Here is a 20,091-nt window from a genome sequence, read left to right on the forward strand (position 1 = left end):
TTTCTGATTTCCCATCGGAATACTCCTCATACCACTACTGGTAGAAAACCAGCAGAGTTGTTTCTCAAACGACAGCCACGAACCAGATTCTCATTGTTAAATCCAAACTTGGCACAGTCCGTAGAAGAGAAACAATCAAGGCAGAAAGAGAGTCATGTTAAAGGCAGAGTTAGAGAGAGAAGTGTGAAGTTGAACCAGAAGGTTAGAGTGAAGAACCATCACCATAAATGGTTAAAGTGGTTACCAGGGAGAGTAGCGAAGATATGTGGCCCTCGCACATATTTGGTCAAGATGTTTGATCATGGAAAGGTTAAGTTTGTTCACATTGATCATATCTTACCTACAGATGTGGAAGGAGTTGAAAGCTGGGATGATTCAATTTATTCTAATGAGTCAGATAGTTTTGTTACAAGTCGAGTACCAGTAGCAAATCCTACATCAGACGTACCAGAAACAAGTCCAAGAGAAAGTCAGAATTTAAGTCTGAGCCCGAGTCAGGCAGACAAACAGTCTGAAATTGTAGAGAGTTCAAATGTAGATCAACATCAGTGATAAAATGATTATTTGCTTAACTTCTTCAGTTAGGAGGGAGAAGTGTAATTGTGCCACCTCGTGACTACTGATGTATATAATAATAAAGCACATGTGCAGTACAGTTCTTACCGGACCATGTTGTGCAGTTGTATATATATGCTGTGTCCCAAGATATCACAGCCAGGACACCAGGAGAGCACCCTGTTCTTCTTTGATTTGTACCATAGGATATTTTATGTGAACCTGGTTGAGTAGATGGGAGATCAGTTGACATCTCATCCAAACAGGACCTCTGACAATACAGCACTCGCTCAGTATTACACCAAATTGTCGACCCAGATTATGCATTTGAACCCAGGAGTGAGCCTTAAAACCATGACCTTTTCTCCCTGATATTTATGGGGAGATGGGGAGGGAGTGGGGTTGTGTGGGGGAAACCCGGAAATCCCAGAGATGCAGAGGTCCTGCCTAATTTAACAGCAAGGCCTCATCATCATTTTATTATTCCACTTCCCGCCCAGAAGCCGGCCAGATTGAGAGGCTGCCAGGCAGGAAAGCCAGCAGTAGAAGGCCGCAGTCGGGGACTGTTGGGTACAGTCCCTGGTAATCAGGAGAAATCGGGGGTTGGAGGCTGGCAATTGGGAGGTGACCCGCCTCCCCAAGACAGGACTGTAAGGGGTCGTTTTAACGAGCTTGTGGTGTGCGAGATCGGTTTTTGATTTCACACTGCTCGTGAGCGGTTCCGAAGCGCTCCCCCCTCACCGGTTCTAGACACTGGGCTTATTGCCAGACCACCTTGATGTGTTGGCCCAACTTGTGACTCGGAAGACAAATGGATCAGGTGAGACAAGGTAAGTTTTAAATCAAAGGTATCTTTATTTTTAAGGAGAATAAAACATAGAGAATGAAGAAACAATGCAGACAAAAATCATGAGCACGCCTCTCAATGGGAACTAAAATTTAACACACAAGAGTTACTTTGACTATCATAATACATCAATTCTAGATCAGCGATATAATAAAACGGGGGTGGAGAAAGCGTACGGCACAACGAAGGATGAATAACACTCCCGAATTACAAAGCCCTTAATATTAAAAACCCTCCCGTCTCTTAAGTATACCTCAACTAGATCAGCTAGGTGGAGTTGGGCCTCTATGCTCACCAGGGTTTTAAAAAAACTGTCCTTGACCTTGGTGCTCCTGTATCGTCCGGGATCTCCAATCTTCCTTATGGGACCGGCTCCTGAACCTGCTCTCCTGCTCGAACTTGTAGGCCCTCCGTGCTCCTCGAACCGTAATCGAACCTCTCCACGTCGCTCTGCCTTTGACCTCGTGTCTGTGTGAAACTGTCTTTTTGTCGCTTTTCACCCAACAGTTATACTGTTTTCTTGCCCTTATCTTGGCGCCAAATCAGGGGTTTTATTTTGTTAAAGTAATGGGCAGGCTGCTTTGACAAAAGCGGGTACTTTAATTTAATGTTTTGTAAATGAAACTAATGGGATCTGTCCTGTGTCCCTCTGAGTTTGGTACAGATAATAGGTTTTGTCTGTGCTCTGCGATTTCAGAGATGGGTTTGCGTTTTGCTAGCAATTAACACACCTTGAGGTGTAAGTACTTTTGTTTTGACTTCGTTACTACTGTAACCATTTTACCATATCAATTGCAGTCAATTCTGGAATCTTCTAATCGGTGGCGACTCAGGTTTCTTCAAGATACTGCAGTGGTATGTCCTTCTGAAATGAGTCATGTGATCTGCCAACTCCATCTTGTGTTCATAAAATGTGGCCATTTCAGGGGTTTTACAATGTAGACTGTATTTTCCTGGATTTTTGCGAATCCTACAGGACACAGATATGTCATGCAACCCACCACCGTAAAAATGGCGGCAAGATTGTATGCAGCGGGATGGGGTCACGTTTCACGATTTTTAATTCTTTCTCTCCTCCCCCAAGATCCTCTCCCGCCCATTGTGGGGAGTTAATATGGAGCCCTCTGAGTCAGGCGAGATTAACACTAACTGAGCCAACCTGACAAATCATTACCTGAAGTGTCTGAAAGAATTTGTTTTTATAGAGGCCCATTACAGTTGAGATGTCAATGCAATATTCCCTTTTATGGTTAGTCACCATGACAAAAGTTGAAAATGTGTTTTGAAAAAGAGTTGTCACTTCACTGGTGAACTATATTTTTTAAATTAATAATCTCCCCTCCCCGAGCGAATGTGTTAAAACTCCTTGCTGGGATCCAGTTTTAGGGGCACCTTCAGTATCTTCCCAAGTGGTCATTATTTGTATGTGAGACTTGACAGTGAGTGTTGCCAAGCTATTCTACCATGAGGGCTTCACAGCTAAGCCCAATCTTGTCCTCACACACTTTCAGCGGGTGTCGCAGGATAGTGATTGGGAGTGGGAACGCTGACCAATTTTTCCCCCTCCATAACCCAAGGCTAAAGCCAGCTAAAAGCGATGGCCTGGAAGCAAACCATCTGCCCTGGTTTCTTGACTGCAGGAGATATCTGGCCAAGAGAAAGGGGTTCCTTCCAGGAGAGAGAATGGAGAAAAAAAAAAAGAGGATGCACGTCCTCATTGGAGATTGATATACCATCAGAGAAAAAGGTCCTATCACCACAGCATGAAACACATGGTAAAACAGTATGGCAGTCTTGAGTTACATCTGCTGAAAGATACAGATCAAAAGTACAAAAGTTGAGTTCTTTCAAAAATGTAACTTGCTTTTCAGCGCCAATAACTAACTCTTCTACCTTGCAGGGGTTTCTGGTGCTATTCTGAAAGCAGGCGGCCAATCATTAGTGGATGAATGTAATCGACTGGGTGAGTAATTGTATGGCTTCTACCTCTTCATGTGGGTAAAGGCAAGCTCAGAATGAAACATTTTATAGTAAGTATAGTGATTGGCAGCCACCTATCAGCAGATAATGGGCTCAAAGATAAGCTAGGAACAGCCTCAAAGTTCAAAAGGTACAGGAGGACATTTAAAAATTATTTTTAGATGAGCTATAATCAATATTATAAAATTTCTTTTAAACACAGAGGGCTAGAAATTCGGCTGCTTTGCGCCTCCCATTAGCACCTATGGGGGGCGGTAACGGGGCACTAAGCGGTTACCGACTGGGCGCGGCGAATTCAGCGACGCCCGCGAACTTCCCTGCCGGTTTTACGCTGGCACTAACACTTACCACCTCAGTCTCTAGCACCCCGTAGATCGTGATGTCATCAAGTGCGCAGCGCCCTGTTACCACCCCGGATGTGAAATCTGCTCCCGCCCCCTGCTGCATTGCTGGGCGTCAACAACGGCAGCAACAGGAGGCGTCGTCACGTCGGCTGGCCGCTTGGGGGCAATAATTAATGGCAGTGGTGGTCAGGTAGGCCAAACTTTATTCTTCGCACCAATCTGGTGCCTGCTGAAAGTCTTTGAAGCCCCATTGCTGTGCAATGCCTAAGCCCTCCATTCTCTGAGAGTGATTGGGGCTGTAATGGAAGTCACGCAAGTCCCCTGGCCCCACAAAACTAAGAAGAAGAATGTTGCAAACCATCATTGGTGCTTCCCTTTAAGTGAGGGAAGGAGCCTCTGATGCCGGTAGCACTGCACTGCATATTCTTCAGCGCTCTGCCGCTACCGCCCCGCTCTCACACAATTTAGCATCCTAAGAGAAGTGGTTAGCGCTTGATTTAGCGCTCCACTTCCCTCTTGGAGCGCTAAAAATGAATTTAGCTGGCGGCAAGAATGATTAGCGCCTGACCCTAATTTTTCAACTTTTAAAGTTAAAGGGCTAGATTTTCAGTTGCTTGCGCCAGCAGTTAGCGCCTTAAGAGGAGTGATTTTCGGGCGCTATGCGTGTAGCGCCCGGGCGCAGCGCAGTTTGCGCCCCGCCCCAAATTAAGTTGCCCGTTAGCGCCGGCGCAAAATTTAGCGGCCGCCCGGATGCGCGCGCAGAAAATGACGTCACATCCTCGTGCAACGCCCTTTGGCCGCCCCGAATCCAAACTTCAGTCGGACCGCCCCATTGTGCGGCTGGCGTCCAGAGCGTTTGTAAAATGGAACGCAACACACCCTGGGGAGCGCAAATTAAAGGGCACTCCTCCTGCACTATAAACGGCAGTCTGCATGTGTTGTGTGGAAGGATCCAGTGTGTTGTTGTGAACGGTGTATTTATGTTTCCGGCCTCCTCCTCCTCCTCCTCCTCCTCCTCCTCCTCCTCCTCCTCCTCCTCCTCCTCCTCCTCCTCCTCCTCATCATCATCATCATCATCATCATCATCCTCCTCATCATCATCATCATCATCATCATCATCCTCCTCCAGACTCTGCCTTTGAAAAAAACACATGCACCCTTCCCCTTTAAGAGCTCACTGGCACCAGAGTGCCTGCCGTGCGCTGCGCCCGAGCTTGGGTGTTGCGCTCTGCACCGCCGGCTTAGCGCCTAAAGATAGTAGTGGAACGCCTCTTTTAGCGCTCCACGAACCTCTTAGGGCGAAGCCACTGAATTTCCGGCAACGGGGCGCTACTTTGGGGCGGGCGCTAACTTCGGGCGGGCGCTAAGGTTAGCGCCCCAAAACTGTCTATACTGAAAATCTAGCCCAAAGTGCCCCAAAAGGGGCTATACCGAATTTCTCCCCCTAGAAGACCTAGTTAAATTAAAGGTCTGGATATAATATAGGCTGGTACTTAAAACATGTAATTGAAAGGAAAATCTATAAACTTAACAACTGTTACTAAAATTATTCTGACGCAGGAGCAGTAACTGAAGCATAGGTTTAGGTATCATTTTCTGTTTGCTTAATGGAACATTTTCAATTTGAAATTTATTTGTGGACCGAACAGTGGCAGATGAAATTTAAGGTAGATAAGTGCAAATTATCACACATAGGAAGGAAAAATGGACAACACATGTGCTCCATGAATGGTGGTGAAATAACGAAGGAAGAAGGTGAAAGAGATCTAGGAGTCTCAGGATGTCTATGCTGAACATGTCCAACCAATGCAGAGCAGCAATCAACAAAGCCAACAGAGTACAAGTCAGAGGAAGTCATGATCAAGCTGTGCACTGCTCTGGTCACACGGCTCCTTGTGTCCACTTCTGTTGCTAAAGCACAAGACAGACAGTCAAGAGTTGGAGGCAGTGCAGAGAGGAGCCGCAAGGCTAATTTCAAGTGTCAAAGGTTTGAGTTGTGATGCCTGGAAAGGAGGAGTCTGAGAGGTGACCGTATAGGTGTTCATAAGAAAATTAAGGGAATGGAAATGGTAATTCTGGAATACTATTTAAAACTAAATTGCAAGAATAGGACAAGGAGAGGCAGATTCAAACTATTAAAAGGTAAACTTAAGACTGTAATGAAATTTGTTTGTCTTGATCCTGTATTCGTTTTGCACTCATGTATATTACCCTCCCCCACTGTGTATAGTTTCACTTCCTCTTTCCCGACTAACCTGGGAGGTTCCAGGTCTTGGCTCTTGGCTCCGCCCCTGACTTCTCTTACATAAAGATCCCAGGATCTGTATGACTCATTCCTGTGAACCAGTTGGCGTGTTGAGATGTTAGCTCTGATCTTAGTGATTAAAAGCCAACTTGTTTAAGCCTATAACTTCTAGTTTTGTGGTTATTGAAGGCCCATCAATTTTAATCACTAAAGAATACTAGGATGGATCGACTCCTAAAACCAGAGCATCTGGACTTGGATCCACATTCTGCTGAAGCATCAAATCAATTTGGACACTGGCTCAAATGCTTCGAACTCTTCGCGGGGGCCTCATCCGCTAGCGAGGTAGATAAACTGAGTCTACTGACTACTCGCGTAAGTCATCAGATTTATTCGTTCATCCGGGACGCCACCTCTTACACGGAGGCCATCACTATCCTGAAGGCCCAATAACAGAGGCTGGTAAACGAAGTGTACACCAGACATCTGCTGGCTACACGCAGGCAGCGACCAGAGGAATCAATGGATGATTTCTTACAGGGCCTAAAGGACCTGGTCTGGGACTGTAACTGCAAGGCCATGACGGCCAACGCGTACTCTGACGAATTGGTCCGCGATTCCTTCATCACGGGCCTCAAATCGAATTATATCCGGCAGAGACTGCTGGAGAAGGAGGTCCTGGACTTAAAAAAGGCAGTGGCCACTGCGCGATCGCTGGACATGGCCCAGAGAAACTCTGACTCTTATTCTTCCGGCCATGCGGCCCTCACCGCCTCGTGTACGCCGAGGGGGCCGCCATCTTGGAATCAGCCATCTTCCCCATCCAGGTCTCAGACCAGCTCTACGCCGCCAGAGTCCCCACACAGAAGTTCACCCAGGAGTCCTACTACAGCGGCAATGTCTCGAGGCCCGAAATGCTACTTCTGCGGTCAGGCCAAGCACCCCAGACAACGATGCCCAGCGAAGGACGCTACATGCTTCAAATGTAAGAAAAAGGGGCATTTTAGCAAAGTCTGCAGGGGGATTCCGATTTCCAACTCCGTCACCGCCTCGTGCGTGCTGTGCGGGCCGCCATCTTGGGATCCGCCATCTTTTCCCGACTCAACGGCCGCCCAGGGCCCAACAGTGGCTTCGATCACGGTGGATCAATCCAGGCCACACCCGTTGACAAAATCCATGATGGACATACAGGTAAACGGGAATTTAACGAAATGTTTAATTGACTACGGGAGTACCGAGAGTTTTATCCAGCCTAGCCTGGTACGGCGGCACTCATTAACGGTAACCCCTACACGGAGCAGAATTGCTATGGCTGCTAAGCCCCACACTTCGGACATTTTGGGCTACTGTGTGGTAACACTGACTGTAAAAGGCGCGGACTACAAGGATTTTAAACTCCTCGTGATGCCAGAACTCTGTGTTAATGTAATCTTGGGCCTGGACTTCCAGTGCCACCACGAAAGTGTCACGCTAGCATATGGCGGGTCCCAGCTGCCACTCACAGTCTGTGGCCTATCAACCTTAAAAATCAGCCCGCTCTCTTTATTCGCTAATCTCGCTCTGAACTGTAGGCCCATAGCGACCAAAAGTAGACGGTACAGTCTGGAAGACAGACACTTTATCAAGGCGGAAGTGGACAGACTCCTGCGGGAAGGCATTATTGAATGCAGTACCAGCCCGTGGCATGCCCAAGCAGTCATAGTTAAAAATAGCGAAAAGAAACGGATGGTAATTGACTACAGCCAGACTGTTAATATTTATACCCAGCTGGACGTCTACCCTTTACCCCGCATATCAGAAATGGTCAACCAGATTGCGCAATAACGAGTCTTCTCGACTATCGACCTCAAATCCGCGTATCACCAGCTCCCCATTAGAACGGAGGACCGCCCATACACCGCCTTCGAGGCGAACAGGCGCCTCTACCATTTTCTCAGAGTGCCCTTCGGGGTAACAAATGGGGTCTCGGTCTTCCAGCGTGAGATGGACCGCATGATTGACGAGAATAAACTACAAGCTACCTACCCCTATCTGGACAATGTCACTATCTGCGGGCAAGACCACGATCTAAATCTTGCGAGATTTTTAAAAACTGCCCTAAAGCTGAATCTAACCTACAACGAAGACAAATGTGTCTTCAACACAACCCGTCTCTGTATCCTCGGCTGTGTGGTGGAAGATAGGGTAATTGGACCGGACCCTGACCGATTACGCCCCCTAAAGGAACTGCCCCTGCCACACAATCCCAAAGCCTTAAAAAGGTGCCTGGGATTTTTTTCGTATTATGCCCAATGGGTGCCCAATTACTCTGATAAGGCCCGACCCCTCATTAAATCGACGTCCTTCCCACTATCAGCTGAAGCTCGGGAGGCTTTCACCAGTATTAAACAGGACATTGAAAGGGCTGCAGTGTGTGCAGTGGACGAATGCATTCCCTTTCAAGTCGAAAGCGATGTGTCAGACTTTGCCTTAGCTGCGACCCTCAATCAGGCTGGGAGACCTGTGGCCTTCTTCTCCCGAACCCTTCAGGGACCTGAAATCAGGCACTCTTCTGTCAAGAAGGAGGCACAGGCTATAGTGGAGGCAGTGTGGCACTGGAGACACTACCTAGCCGGCAAACGTTTCATCCTGCTCACCGACCAGCAGTCGGTGGCTTTCATGTTTAATAACAAACAAAGGGGGAAAATCAAGAATGACAAAATACTCAGGTGGAGGATCGAACTATCCACGTTCGACTATGATATTATGTACAGGCCGGGAGCCCTTAATGAACCCCCAGACGCCCTATCGCGGGGAATGTGTGCCAGCATTCATACGGACAAATTACAGGGTCTCCACAATGACCTCTGTCACCCAGGGGTCACCCGACTATACCATTTTATAAAGTCCCGCAATCTGCCCCACTCCATCGAGGTCAGGGCAATGACCAGAGCCTGCCGCATCTGTGCGGAATGCAAGCCTCGTTTCTACAGGCCTGACCGTGCACACCTTATCAAAGCCACACGGCCATTCGAGCGCCTAAGTCTGGACTTCAAGGGACCTCTTCCCTCTGCCGACCGTAATGTATACTTCCTCAATATCATTGATGAATATTCCCGCTTCCCCTTCGCCATTCCCTGCCCAGACATGACCAGTGCCACGGTCATCAAGTGTCTCTGTAATCTATTTTGCATGTTTGGCATGCCGAACTACATACACAGCGATAGGGGGACGTCATTCATGAGTGACGAGCTGCGCCAGTTCTTGCTCTCGAAGGGGATAGCCACTAGCAGAACCACTAGCTACAACCCCCGGCAAGTGGAAAGGGAGAATGCTACTGTTTGGAAGGCTGTCACGTTAGCCTTAAAGTCAAAAGGCCTTCCGACCTCCCACTGGCAGGAAGTCCTCCCAGACGTGCTCCACTCCATAAGGTCTCTGTTATGTACTGCCACTAACGCTACCCCTCACGAAAAGATGTTTGTTTTCCCCCAGAAATCCACCTCGGGCATATCTCTACCCGCGTGGCTGACGTCTCCGGGGACAGTACTATTGCGGAAGCACGTGAGAGGCCATAAAATGGACCCCCTTGTGGAAAAGGTACAGCTCCTCCATGCAAACCCTCAGTACGCCTATATCGAATACTCTGACGGGCGAGAGGACACTGTTTCCATAAAAGACCTCGCTCCCTCGGGGAGCGGAGAGAACGATGGGAGACTACCCGATGAAGACCTACACTACAAAGAGACAGGACACCCAGAGGTATCAATACCAACTTTAACCTGGAGGACACTGCAGATAACCTGGAAGACTCTGCGGAGGCCCGGACAGCGGAGGAACCAGAATCCACTCCCCTAGAGGCACCCCAACCGGCTTTGTGCCAATCACTGAGAACTGCAAAACCTCCTGACAGACTCACTTATACCAACTTTTAAGAAACATCACCCCGATGGACTAAATCTATAGAAGGGGTGAATGTAATGAAATCTGTTTGTCTTGATCCTGTATTCGTTTTGCACTCATGTATATTACCCTCCCCCACTGTGTATAGTTTCACTTCCCCTTTCCCGACTAACCTGGGAGGTTCCAGGTCTTGGCTCTTGGCTCCGCCCCTGACTTCTCTTACATAAAGATCCCAGGATCTGTATGACTCATTCCTGTGAACCAGTCGGTGTGTTGAGATGTTAGCTCTGATCTTAGTGATTAAAAGCCAACTTGTTTAAGTCTATAACTTCTAGTTTTGTGGTTATTGAAGGCCCATCAAAGACTAATATTGGAAAATTCTCCTTCACACAAAGAGTGATCAACGCATGGAATAGACTGCCAGATAGAGTAGTGAAGGCAAAAACCCTCGAATTGTTTCAGAAACAATTGGATGCTGGAATGGGGAGACTTTGGGTTATTCTGGATGGATGAATTTAGATGGACCGAATGGTCTTCCTCACCCATAACTAGCTTGTGACCTTGTGAGGTTGTGGATGACGCATCCTTTTAAGAGACACATCCATCAGCTTTTCAACTTACAGAGTGAGGTTAACTATGTGCTATCAACAAGTTATTGAATTGATGAGAATGGAAGTAGTTTTGCGTTAAGTCAGACTTCTCTTTTTTCCACCATAGGAACCCAAAGCATTGATAGTGTTGTAACCACAATGGCAGGAAATCTTCAAGTAAAATACATTCTACATTTGGTTGCGTGGACTAAAGTGAAAAATATAAAAGCATCTTTTGGCAAAATTCTGAAGGAATGTGAAAACCTAAAAATAAGTTGTGTGTGCTTTCCAGCAATGGGAACAGGTAGGTTTTAGTATAAATTGTATGTGGTATATTGAGTTCCATTATACTAACATTTGTGTTATAGAAAATATATAGTATAAGGTGGTCCAGTAACTCCAGCGTGAGACTATTGCACTCCCAAGTACAAAACTCGAGTTTGAAACACAATTTTTGCTGATATTTACACTCAGGCCTCCTGCTGATTGCGAGTTTACTCTTAACGGCAGAATCCAGGAAATCATTTGGAAGATATCCCTTCGCCGCACTAAGCATACAACCAAGTAATTACTTTGACAGTTCCCAGGGAAATGTCTTCTTGCTCGTCCACTGGATGTCGGACAAGCAGTCTGACATTTTAGAGACCGTGGAGGGGTCGAGAGAAGTGGTAATGAGGTAGAGCTGGGTGTCGTCAGCGTACATGTGGAAACTGACACTGTGTTTTTGGATGATGTCGCCAAGAGGAAGCATGTCGATGAGAAATAGGAGGGAGCCAAGGATAGATTCTTGGGGAACGATGCGGGAGCGGGAAGAGAAACCATTGCAGGTGATTCTCTAGCTACGATTAGATAGATAAGAATGGAACCAGGTGAGTGCAGTCCCACCCAGTGCTGGAGGAGGATGGAGTGGTCAACCGTGTCAAAGGCTGCAGACAGGTCGAGAATGATGAGGAGGGATAGTTTACCTTTGTCACAGTCACAAAGGATGTAATTTGTAACTTTCATGAGAGCCATTTTGGTACTGTGGCACGAGCGGAAACCTGATTGAAGGGATTCAAACATGGAGTTCTGGAAAAGATGGGCACGGATTTGGGAGGCGACATGTTCAAGGACTTTGGAGAGGAAAGGGAGGTTGGAGATGGGATGGTAGTTTGCACGGACGTACGAAGGGGTCAAGGGTTTTTTTTGAGGAGAGGAGAGATGACTGCAGATTTGAAGGCGAGGGGGTCAGTTCCTGAGGACAGAGAACTGTTAACAATGTCAGCTAACATAGGAGCCAGAAAAGGAAGTTGGGTGAATATTGGGAAGACCGAAGCCTATGTTGTTGGTCCCTGCCACAAACTCCGTTCCCTAGCCACCAACTCCATCCCTTTCCCTAGCATCTGTCTGAAGCTGAACCAGACTCTTCGCAACCTTGGTGTCATATTTGATCTTAAATCAGCGTCCGACCACATATCCGTGCCATAACTAAGACCGCCTATTTCCACCTCCATAACATCGCCTGTCTCCGCCCCCTGCCTCAGCTCATCTGCTGCTGAAACCTTCATCCATGCCTTAGTTACCTCTAGACTTGACTATTCCAATGCACTCCTGGCTGGCCTCCCATGTTCTACCCTACTTAAACTTGAGGTCATCCAAAACTCAGCTGCCCGTGTCCTAACTCGCACTGTCCCATTCAACCATCACCCCTGTGCTCGCTGACTTACATTGGCTCCCGGTTAAGCAACGCCTCGATTTTAAAATTCTCATCCTTGTTTTCAAATCCCTCCATGGCCTCGCCCCTCCCTATCTCTGTGATCTCCTCCAGCCCCACAACCCCCGACATATCTGCGCTCCTCTAATTCTGCCATCTTGAGCATCCCTAATTATAATCGCTCAACCATTGGTGACTGTGCCTTCAGCTGCCTGGGCCCTAAGCTCTGGAATTCCCTGCCTAAATCTCTCCACCTCTCTACCTCTCTTTCCTCCTTTAAGACGCTTCTTAAAACCTACCTCGTTGACCAAGCTGTTGGTCATCTGCCCTAATTTCTCCTTATGTGGCTCGGTGTCAATTATTTTGTCTTATAACACTCCTGTGAAGCGCCTTGGGGCGTTTACTACATTAAAGTCACTATATTAATACAAGTTGTTGTTGTTAGAAGGGCCAGTCGTAAAGTAGTAGACAGTAGCAACGAGAAACTAAATCTAAAGTTGCCTTCCATCTTTCCCCAGCACCGAGCAGCCCTGGACACCATTGTTACCGGCAAGATCGCCTTTTAAGCTGGCCAGTTGTTCTAAGGTCACAAGGTCCAATTTCTATAAGTAAATATAGTCAGAGTTTAGTTTTTTTGTGAGGGAAATTTAAGGTTAGGGTTAGGATTTATTTATCAGTTTCAGGCTGCAGCTCAGAAGCACCCAGCATTTTAAAATTTGCACCTGTAACAAAGTGTGATGTCTGGATTGTTACAGGGTAAGGTTCTATTGTGGTGCCACCCCACCATGAGCAAATAGCTTGCTGTCACCCTCTGGTTAGGCTTACATATGAAGAATGGTCACTTGAGCGAAGTACTGCAGGTTAGCCGCTGCCTGTGGAACTGTACCCCATCAAAGAGGCAATACCTTAAGATGAGGATGGGAGGGGAGAAAATTACAGTAAAAAACTGAAAATAAAAATGCAATCGAAATAATTGATAGCAAAACATTGTAGTCAAAGATGTTAATAGTTTGATTACCTTACAGCCTTTGCTTTTGTTGAACTTTCTCATTGCACTGAACTTAACCACACAAATCTGCTGCCTTTTGTTTAGGGCACGGAAAACTGAATCCCAGTGATGTTGCAAATTCACTGCTGGATGCAATATGTGATTATGTGGTAGACTTCACTCAACCTTCACTGTCTGTGATTAGGATTATTTTGTTCAATCCACTGATGATGGCTCCGTTTCGCCAGTGTATGGAGCAGCGTTTCAACATTTCACAGACTGGTGGTGAGGAACTATTTTAGTTGAAATCAGCTCGCTAAACCTGCAGGTGTTTTTCATAATAAGAACATAAGAACATAAGAAATAGGAGCAGGAGTAGGCCAATCGGCCCCTCGAGCCTGCTCCGCCATTCAATAAGATCATGGCTGATCTGATCCTAACCGCCAATCTACTATCACAGAACCATCTCCTGAATCTAACAGAATTAGACACACGAAATAGGAGCAGGATCAGGCTACACGGCCCCTGGGCCCGCTCCGCTACCACAGGGCCATGACCGATCCGAACCTAGACTCATGTCCAAATTCCTGCCCGCTCCCCGTAACCCTTAAATCCCTTTACTTCTAGGAAACTGTCTATTTCTGTTTTAAATTTATGTAATGATGTAGCTTCTACAGCTTTTTGGGGCAGCATATTCCATGGACCTACCACCCTCTGAGTGAAGTAGTTCCTCCTCATCTCAGTTTTGAAAGAGCAGCCCCTTATTCTAAGACTATGCCCCCTAGTTCTAGTTTCACCCATCATCGGGAACATCCTCCCCGCATCCACCCTATCCAACCCCTTCACAATCTTATATGTTTCAATAAGATCGCCTCTCATTCTTCTGAACTCCAATGAGTAGAGTCCCAATCTACTCAACCTCTCCTCATATGTCCATCCCCTCATCCCCGGGATTAACCAAGTGAACCTTCTTTGTACTGCCTCGAGAGCAAGTATGTCCTTTCTTAAGTATGGACACCAAAACTGTATGCAGTAGTCCAGGTGCGGTCTCACCAATACCTTGTACAACTGAAGCAATACCTCCCTATTTTTATATTCTATCCCCCTAGCAATGAAAGCCAACATTCCATTGGCCTTCTTAATCACTTGCTGCACCTGCATACTAACCTTTTGAGTTTCGTGCACCAGGACCCCCAGATCCCTTTGTACTTCAGTACTTTCCAGTTTCTTGCCATTAAGGTAATAACTTGCTCTACGACTTTTCCTGCCAAAGTGCATAACCTCACACTTTCCAGTATTGTATTCCATCTGCCAAATCTCTGCCCACTTACTTAGCCTGTCTATGTCCCCTTGCAGGTTTTTTATGTCCTCCTCACTCACTACTTTCCCTCCCATCTTAGTATCACCTGCAAACTTTGATATGTTACACTCGGTCCCCTCCTCCAAATCGTTAATATAGATTGTAAAGAGTTGGGGACCCAGCACTGACCCCTGCGGAACACCACTTGTTACTGATTGCCAGTCTGAGAATGAACCATTTATCCCAACTCTCTGCCTTCTGTTAGATAGCCAATCCTCTATCCATGCCAGAATATTACCCCCAATCCCGTGATTTTTTATCTTAAGCAATAATCTTTTGTGTGGCACCTTGTCAAATGCCTTTTGGAAGTCTAAATATACTACGTCCACTGGTTCCCCTTTATCCACCCTATATGTTACTTCCTCAAAGAACTCCAGCAAATTTATCAAACATGACTTCCCCTTCATAAAACCATGCTGACTTTGTCCTATTAAATTATGACTATCCAAATGTCCTGTTACTGTCTCCTTAATAATGGACTCCAAAATTTTACCTACCACAGATGTTAGGCTAACCGGTCTATAGTTTCCAGCCTTCTGTCTACTGCCCTTTTTAAATAAGGGTGTTACATTAGCAGTTTTCCAGTCTGCTTGGACCTTTGCTGAGTCCAGGGAGTTTTGGAAAATTATTACCAATGCATCCACAATCCCTACCGCCACTTCCCTCAAGACCCTAGGATGTAAGCCATCAGGTCCAGGTGATTTATCCGCCTTGAGTCCCATTATTTTACCGAGTACCACTTACTTAGTGATTTTGATCGTGTTTAGCTCCTCCCCCCCCTATAGCCCCCTGTTTGTCTAGTGTTGGGATATTCTTAGTGTCTTCTACTGTAAAGACTGATATAAAATATTCATTCAGTGTTTTTGCCATCTCCATATTTCCCACCATTAATTTCCCGGTCTCATCCTCTAAGGGACCAACATTTACTTTAGCCACCCTTTTTCTTTTTATATAACTATAAAAACTCTTACTATCTGTTTCTATATTTTTTGCTAATTTACTTTCATAATCTTCCCTTTCTTAATCAATCTTTTTGTTATTTTTTGCTGTCTTTTAAAGTTTTCCCAATCCTCTATCCTCCCACTAGATTTGGCTACCTTATATGCCCTTGTTTTTAGTCGAATACTATCCTTAATTTCTTTACTTAGCCACGGATGGCTGTCTTTTCTTTTACACCCTTTTCTTCTCAGTGGAATATATTTTTTTTGGAAGTTGTAAAATAACTCCTTAAATGTACACCACTGATCATGTATCGTCTTAACCTTTAATCTATTTTCCCAATCCACTCTACTCAATTCCGCTCTCATACCTTCATAGTCTCCTTTATTCAAGCTTAGCACGCTTGTTTGAGATCCAATCTTCTCACCCTCTAATTGAATATGGAATTCAACCATGTTATGGTCACTCATTTCAAGGGGATCCTTCACTAGGACATTTTTAATTAATCCTGTCTCGTTACACAGGACCAGATCTAAGGTTGCTTGCCCCCTGGTCGGTTCAGTTACATACTGCTCAAGAAACCCATCCCTATGAACTAATGAAACTCAAGAAACCCACTCAATGAACTGATCCTCAAGGCAGCCCTGCCCAATTTGATTTGTCTAATTAATATGATAGTTAAAATCCCCCATAATTATAGATGTTCCCTTATTACAAGCCTCAACTATTTCCTGATTGATACTCCGTCCAACAGAGTTGCAACTGTTCGGAGGCCTATAGATTACGCCCACTAGTGTTTTTTTCCCCTTATTATTCCTTATCTCCACCCAAACTGTTTCATTATCCTGATCTTTTGACCCAATATCATTTCTCTGTATTACAGTGATTCCTTCCTTTATTAACATAGCCACCCCACCTCCCCTTCCTTCCTGCCTGTCCTTCCTGATCGTTAAATAACCTGGTATGTTTAATTTCCAGGCATTGTCACCCTGCAGCCATGTTTCTGTAATGGCCACAAGATCATACCCATATGTAGTTATTTGTGCCATTAACTCGTCTATTTTGTTACGAATGCTACGTGCATTCAGATAGAGAACTTTCAAAGATGTTTTGTGACACTTAGTTCCTGCTTTTGCCCTTTTTATTACTTTACCTTTTACTCCATACCTTCTGCTCCTTCCTGACATGCTCTGGTTTTTAATTTCCCCACTGCCACCTAAGTCTATGACCTTCTCTGTTGTCATTTTTATTATTTGCTCTCTAGGAACCTCCCCCCCACTAGTTAGTTTAAAGCCCTCTCTACAGCCCTAGTTATATGATCCGCCAGGACTCTAGTCCCAGCACTGGCCAAGTGAAACCCGTCCCAACGGAACAGCTCCCTCCTGCCCCAGTACTGGTGCCAGTGTCCCAGGAAGCAAAACCCATTTCTCCCACACCAGTCTTTGAGCCACGCATTTAACTCTCTAATTTTATTTGTCCTAGCCAAATTTGCTCATGGCTCAGGTAATAATCCAGAGATTATTACCCTTGTGGTTCTGCTTTTTAATTTGGCTCCTAGCTGCTCAAACTCCCTCAGCAGAACCTCCTTCCTTGTCCTATCTATGTCATTGGTACCAACATGGACCACGACAACTGGATCCTCCCCCTCCAAGTTTCTCTCCAGTCCAGAGATGTCCTTAACCCTGGCACCGGGCAGGCAACACAGCCTTCGGGACTCTCGCTCTCGGCTGCAAAGAACTCTATCTATCCCCCTAACGATACTATTCCCTACCACTACAACATTTCTTTGAACTCCCCCCACTTGAATGGCCCCCCGCTCTACGGTGCTGTGGCCAGGTTACTCATCCTCCCCGCAGTCCCTGTTCCCATCCTCACAGGGAGTAAGAGCCTCAAACCTGTTGGACAAGTGCAAGGGCTGCGGCTCCTCCAACACTACCTCCTGGATCCCCGTACCTGCCTCACTTCTAGTCACACCATCCTGACCCTGGCCACGGACTACATCTGAATTAATTAATCTAATTGGTTTGACTACCTCATGATACACAGAGTCCAGGTAACTCTCCCCCTCCCTGATGTGTCTCAGTGTTTGAAGCTCGGACTCCAGCTCTTCAACACGGAGCCGGAATTCCTCGAGCAGCCAACACTTACTGCAAATGTGATCACCGTGAGCATCAATGGTGTCCACCAGCTCCCACATATTGCAGCAGCAACACATCACCTGATTTCCCATTCTATGTAATTAATTAAATTTGATATTATTTTTAAATACCCTCTGTCCCGATTCTAGATGATGAATATTGCACCTTAGAAAATATAAACCAAAGAGATTTAAGCTTAAAAAGGGAGAAATACTTACCATACTTTTAAAACCCATTTCAGGAATTACCCCAATTTTGTACTGTTAGCGTCAAGCTGTCACAAGTCACTCTTGTCCCACAATGTGCCATAATCTCAGAAGAGCAACCCCATGGGGCCAGTGTAACATTCTCATTTGCTGTATTAACCAGTTTTGTCATCTCACGGAATGAGACAGTCAATTTAGTGCCAGATTGTGGTCAGTTTTGTGCTGTGAGTTGCATCCACTAAGAGTTGGATTGAAACTGCCCAAACGCATTCCAAGCAAGACTCTTACAGGCACCAGAGAGAAAAGAATGTTGGCCCAGAAATTGGGTCGGAGGCTTCCCGCGGGTACAAGCCTCCGACCTGCACTTACCTTGCGCGCCAGCCGTTTACTGTGAGCCCCCGTGGAATTGCGATCCTGTGCCTCCTCCAACTGCCGGCGCACAGTGCTTGCGTATCCCAGGGGCACAGTTAGTTCGATGCGTCCCCTGGGATCACGTGGGCCATGGAGAGCCAATGGTAGCAGGGAATGCTTCATTCATAAGTTTGACAGGAAGGACTGTCAAACCTATAAATACTATAAGCCCCAAAACATCACTAAAACCTCAAATAATTTTTTTTTTTTAAATCACATTTTTAAAATAAGCTATAAATTACATGAAATAACTATTTTAAACAATAATTTAAATTTTTGAAAAAATTAATTACATTTTCTAACAGGTCTAAAAATAAACTTACCTTTCTTTAAAGTATTTAAAAATAATAAACCTGTGGAAAAAATGTTTTAATTTTAATTAATTCACCACTTACCTTGTTAAAAGCAGGCCTTGCGACTGCTTTTTACATGTCTAAGTTCTGGAGACTTACCTTCCCGGAGAAACCTGGAAAAAAAACGTAAGTTCGATGCGCATGCGCTGCCTCTCCCGCGCACGCGTTCCACCTCTTAACCCCTTCTTTCAGGGGAACGGAAGTGCCGGTTTCCCACGCATGCGCAGTGCATGCAGGAAACCGGCACTTCCATTGGGCTTACGGGTGAGTACCCCGTGCGTACTCACCCGTGGAGACCCGAATTTCTGGGCCATTATCTCATCATTCTGGACTGAGTTCTAACCCATGTCAAAGCCAAAGAATAGTGATCCAGCTTATTTTTTATTGTACTTTCCCCTTTTGAAATATATACCATGATGTTACAGATTCGTAGTTTCTCTGGGCCACATTGTCAAAAATCTACCAATATTTTGATACTGTCAGTCAAATTGCTGTCTGGTGTATTCTGAAGTGGCGCTGTTTAAAGTTTATTATTGTCAGTAGTGACTCCTTCTACGGGTATTTTAGCATTTTTGCTTTTGCTGTATTGCAGAGCCGATCATATCTGTGATTCCACCTGAATTGGAGGAAGGTTGGGATGACTGTTTGAGGTGTACTTGATTAAACTTTAGAGAACCACAGTTCAGCTTATTTACTTAGGTACTCTCAGGCTCCAAAGACCACAGACAAATATTAATGTTAGAAAAGGGTCAAAAAAGTGGATTAGAAAGTGTGAGCTATGGGGGCGGTTTGTGGTGGATGGACGATATGTGGCCACCAGATGGAGACAAAGTCCCCCTCTCACTCCAATTCAGGTGAAGGCCACAACCACCTCCAATACACCTGAGGCAAATCTACCCATTAGCTCAAAAGTTCAAAAGGCAAACTAGTGCATCCCTTCAGGGCCAGTGCCTGAGGAGAGGGCCAGGGCCAGGGCCAGGGCCAGGGCCAGGGCCAGGGCCAGGGCCAGGGCCAGGGCCAGGGCCAGGGCCAGGGCCAGGGCCAGGGCCAGGGCCAGGGGAGAGGGCCAGGGCCAGGGCCAGGGCCAGGGCCAGGGCCTGGGCCTGGGCCTGGGCCTGGGCCTGGGCCTGGGCCTGGACCTGGACCTGAGGAGAGGGCCAGGACCAGGACCTGAGGAGAGGGCCAGGGCCAGGGCCAGGGCCAAGGCCAAGGCCAAGGCCAAGGCTGCCGTTGGGGCCCAGCTTGCAGCTGCCACAGAGAGGTCTGCTGTTGAACCTGGGTGGAATATATTGTTTAGTTCTGAGAGCCGGATGTGATCCCTGGACCGGCTGAGAAAGATCCAGTGGTAAAGTAACCCTGACTTATTGTTTTTTGGAGAAAACTGATTTAAGGACTGCCTTCCTAACCACTCGGCGTGGGTGATGGTTTTGTTCTCCATTTTGTTTTTGAACGTCGTATGTTTTTGGATTTTGACAGACGTGAACCTTTTTCCCCGTTTTCTAAAAATAAAACACAGCTAACTGCTGTATTTCATTTACCAATCTTGTGACTGTGCTTGTGTCC

At 46.2% G+C, this 20,091-nt stretch overlaps 1 protein-coding gene across 1 annotated transcript in view; it reads left to right on the forward strand.

Moving 5' to 3' along the window:
- Window positions 1-20,091, forward strand: part of LOC147120592 (protein mono-ADP-ribosyltransferase PARP14-like) — a 213,375-nt gene that overhangs the window by 156,401 nt on the left and 36,883 nt on the right. The window contains exons 19-21 of the mRNA XM_085986722.1: window positions 3,303-3,365; window positions 10,568-10,744; window positions 13,227-13,406. Of these exons, the coding sequence (XP_085842848.1) occupies window positions 3,303-3,365; window positions 10,568-10,744; window positions 13,227-13,406 (420 nt within the window). The remainder of the gene's footprint in view (window positions 1-3,302; window positions 3,366-10,567; window positions 10,745-13,226; window positions 13,407-20,091) is intronic.

This window comes from Somniosus microcephalus, chromosome 4 (assembly GCF_052327205.1).
Source record: "Somniosus microcephalus isolate GS21.2 chromosome 4, FLI_Smic_1.0, whole genome shotgun sequence".
NCBI classification, from domain to species: domain Eukaryota; kingdom Metazoa; phylum Chordata; class Chondrichthyes; order Squaliformes; family Somniosidae; genus Somniosus; species Somniosus microcephalus.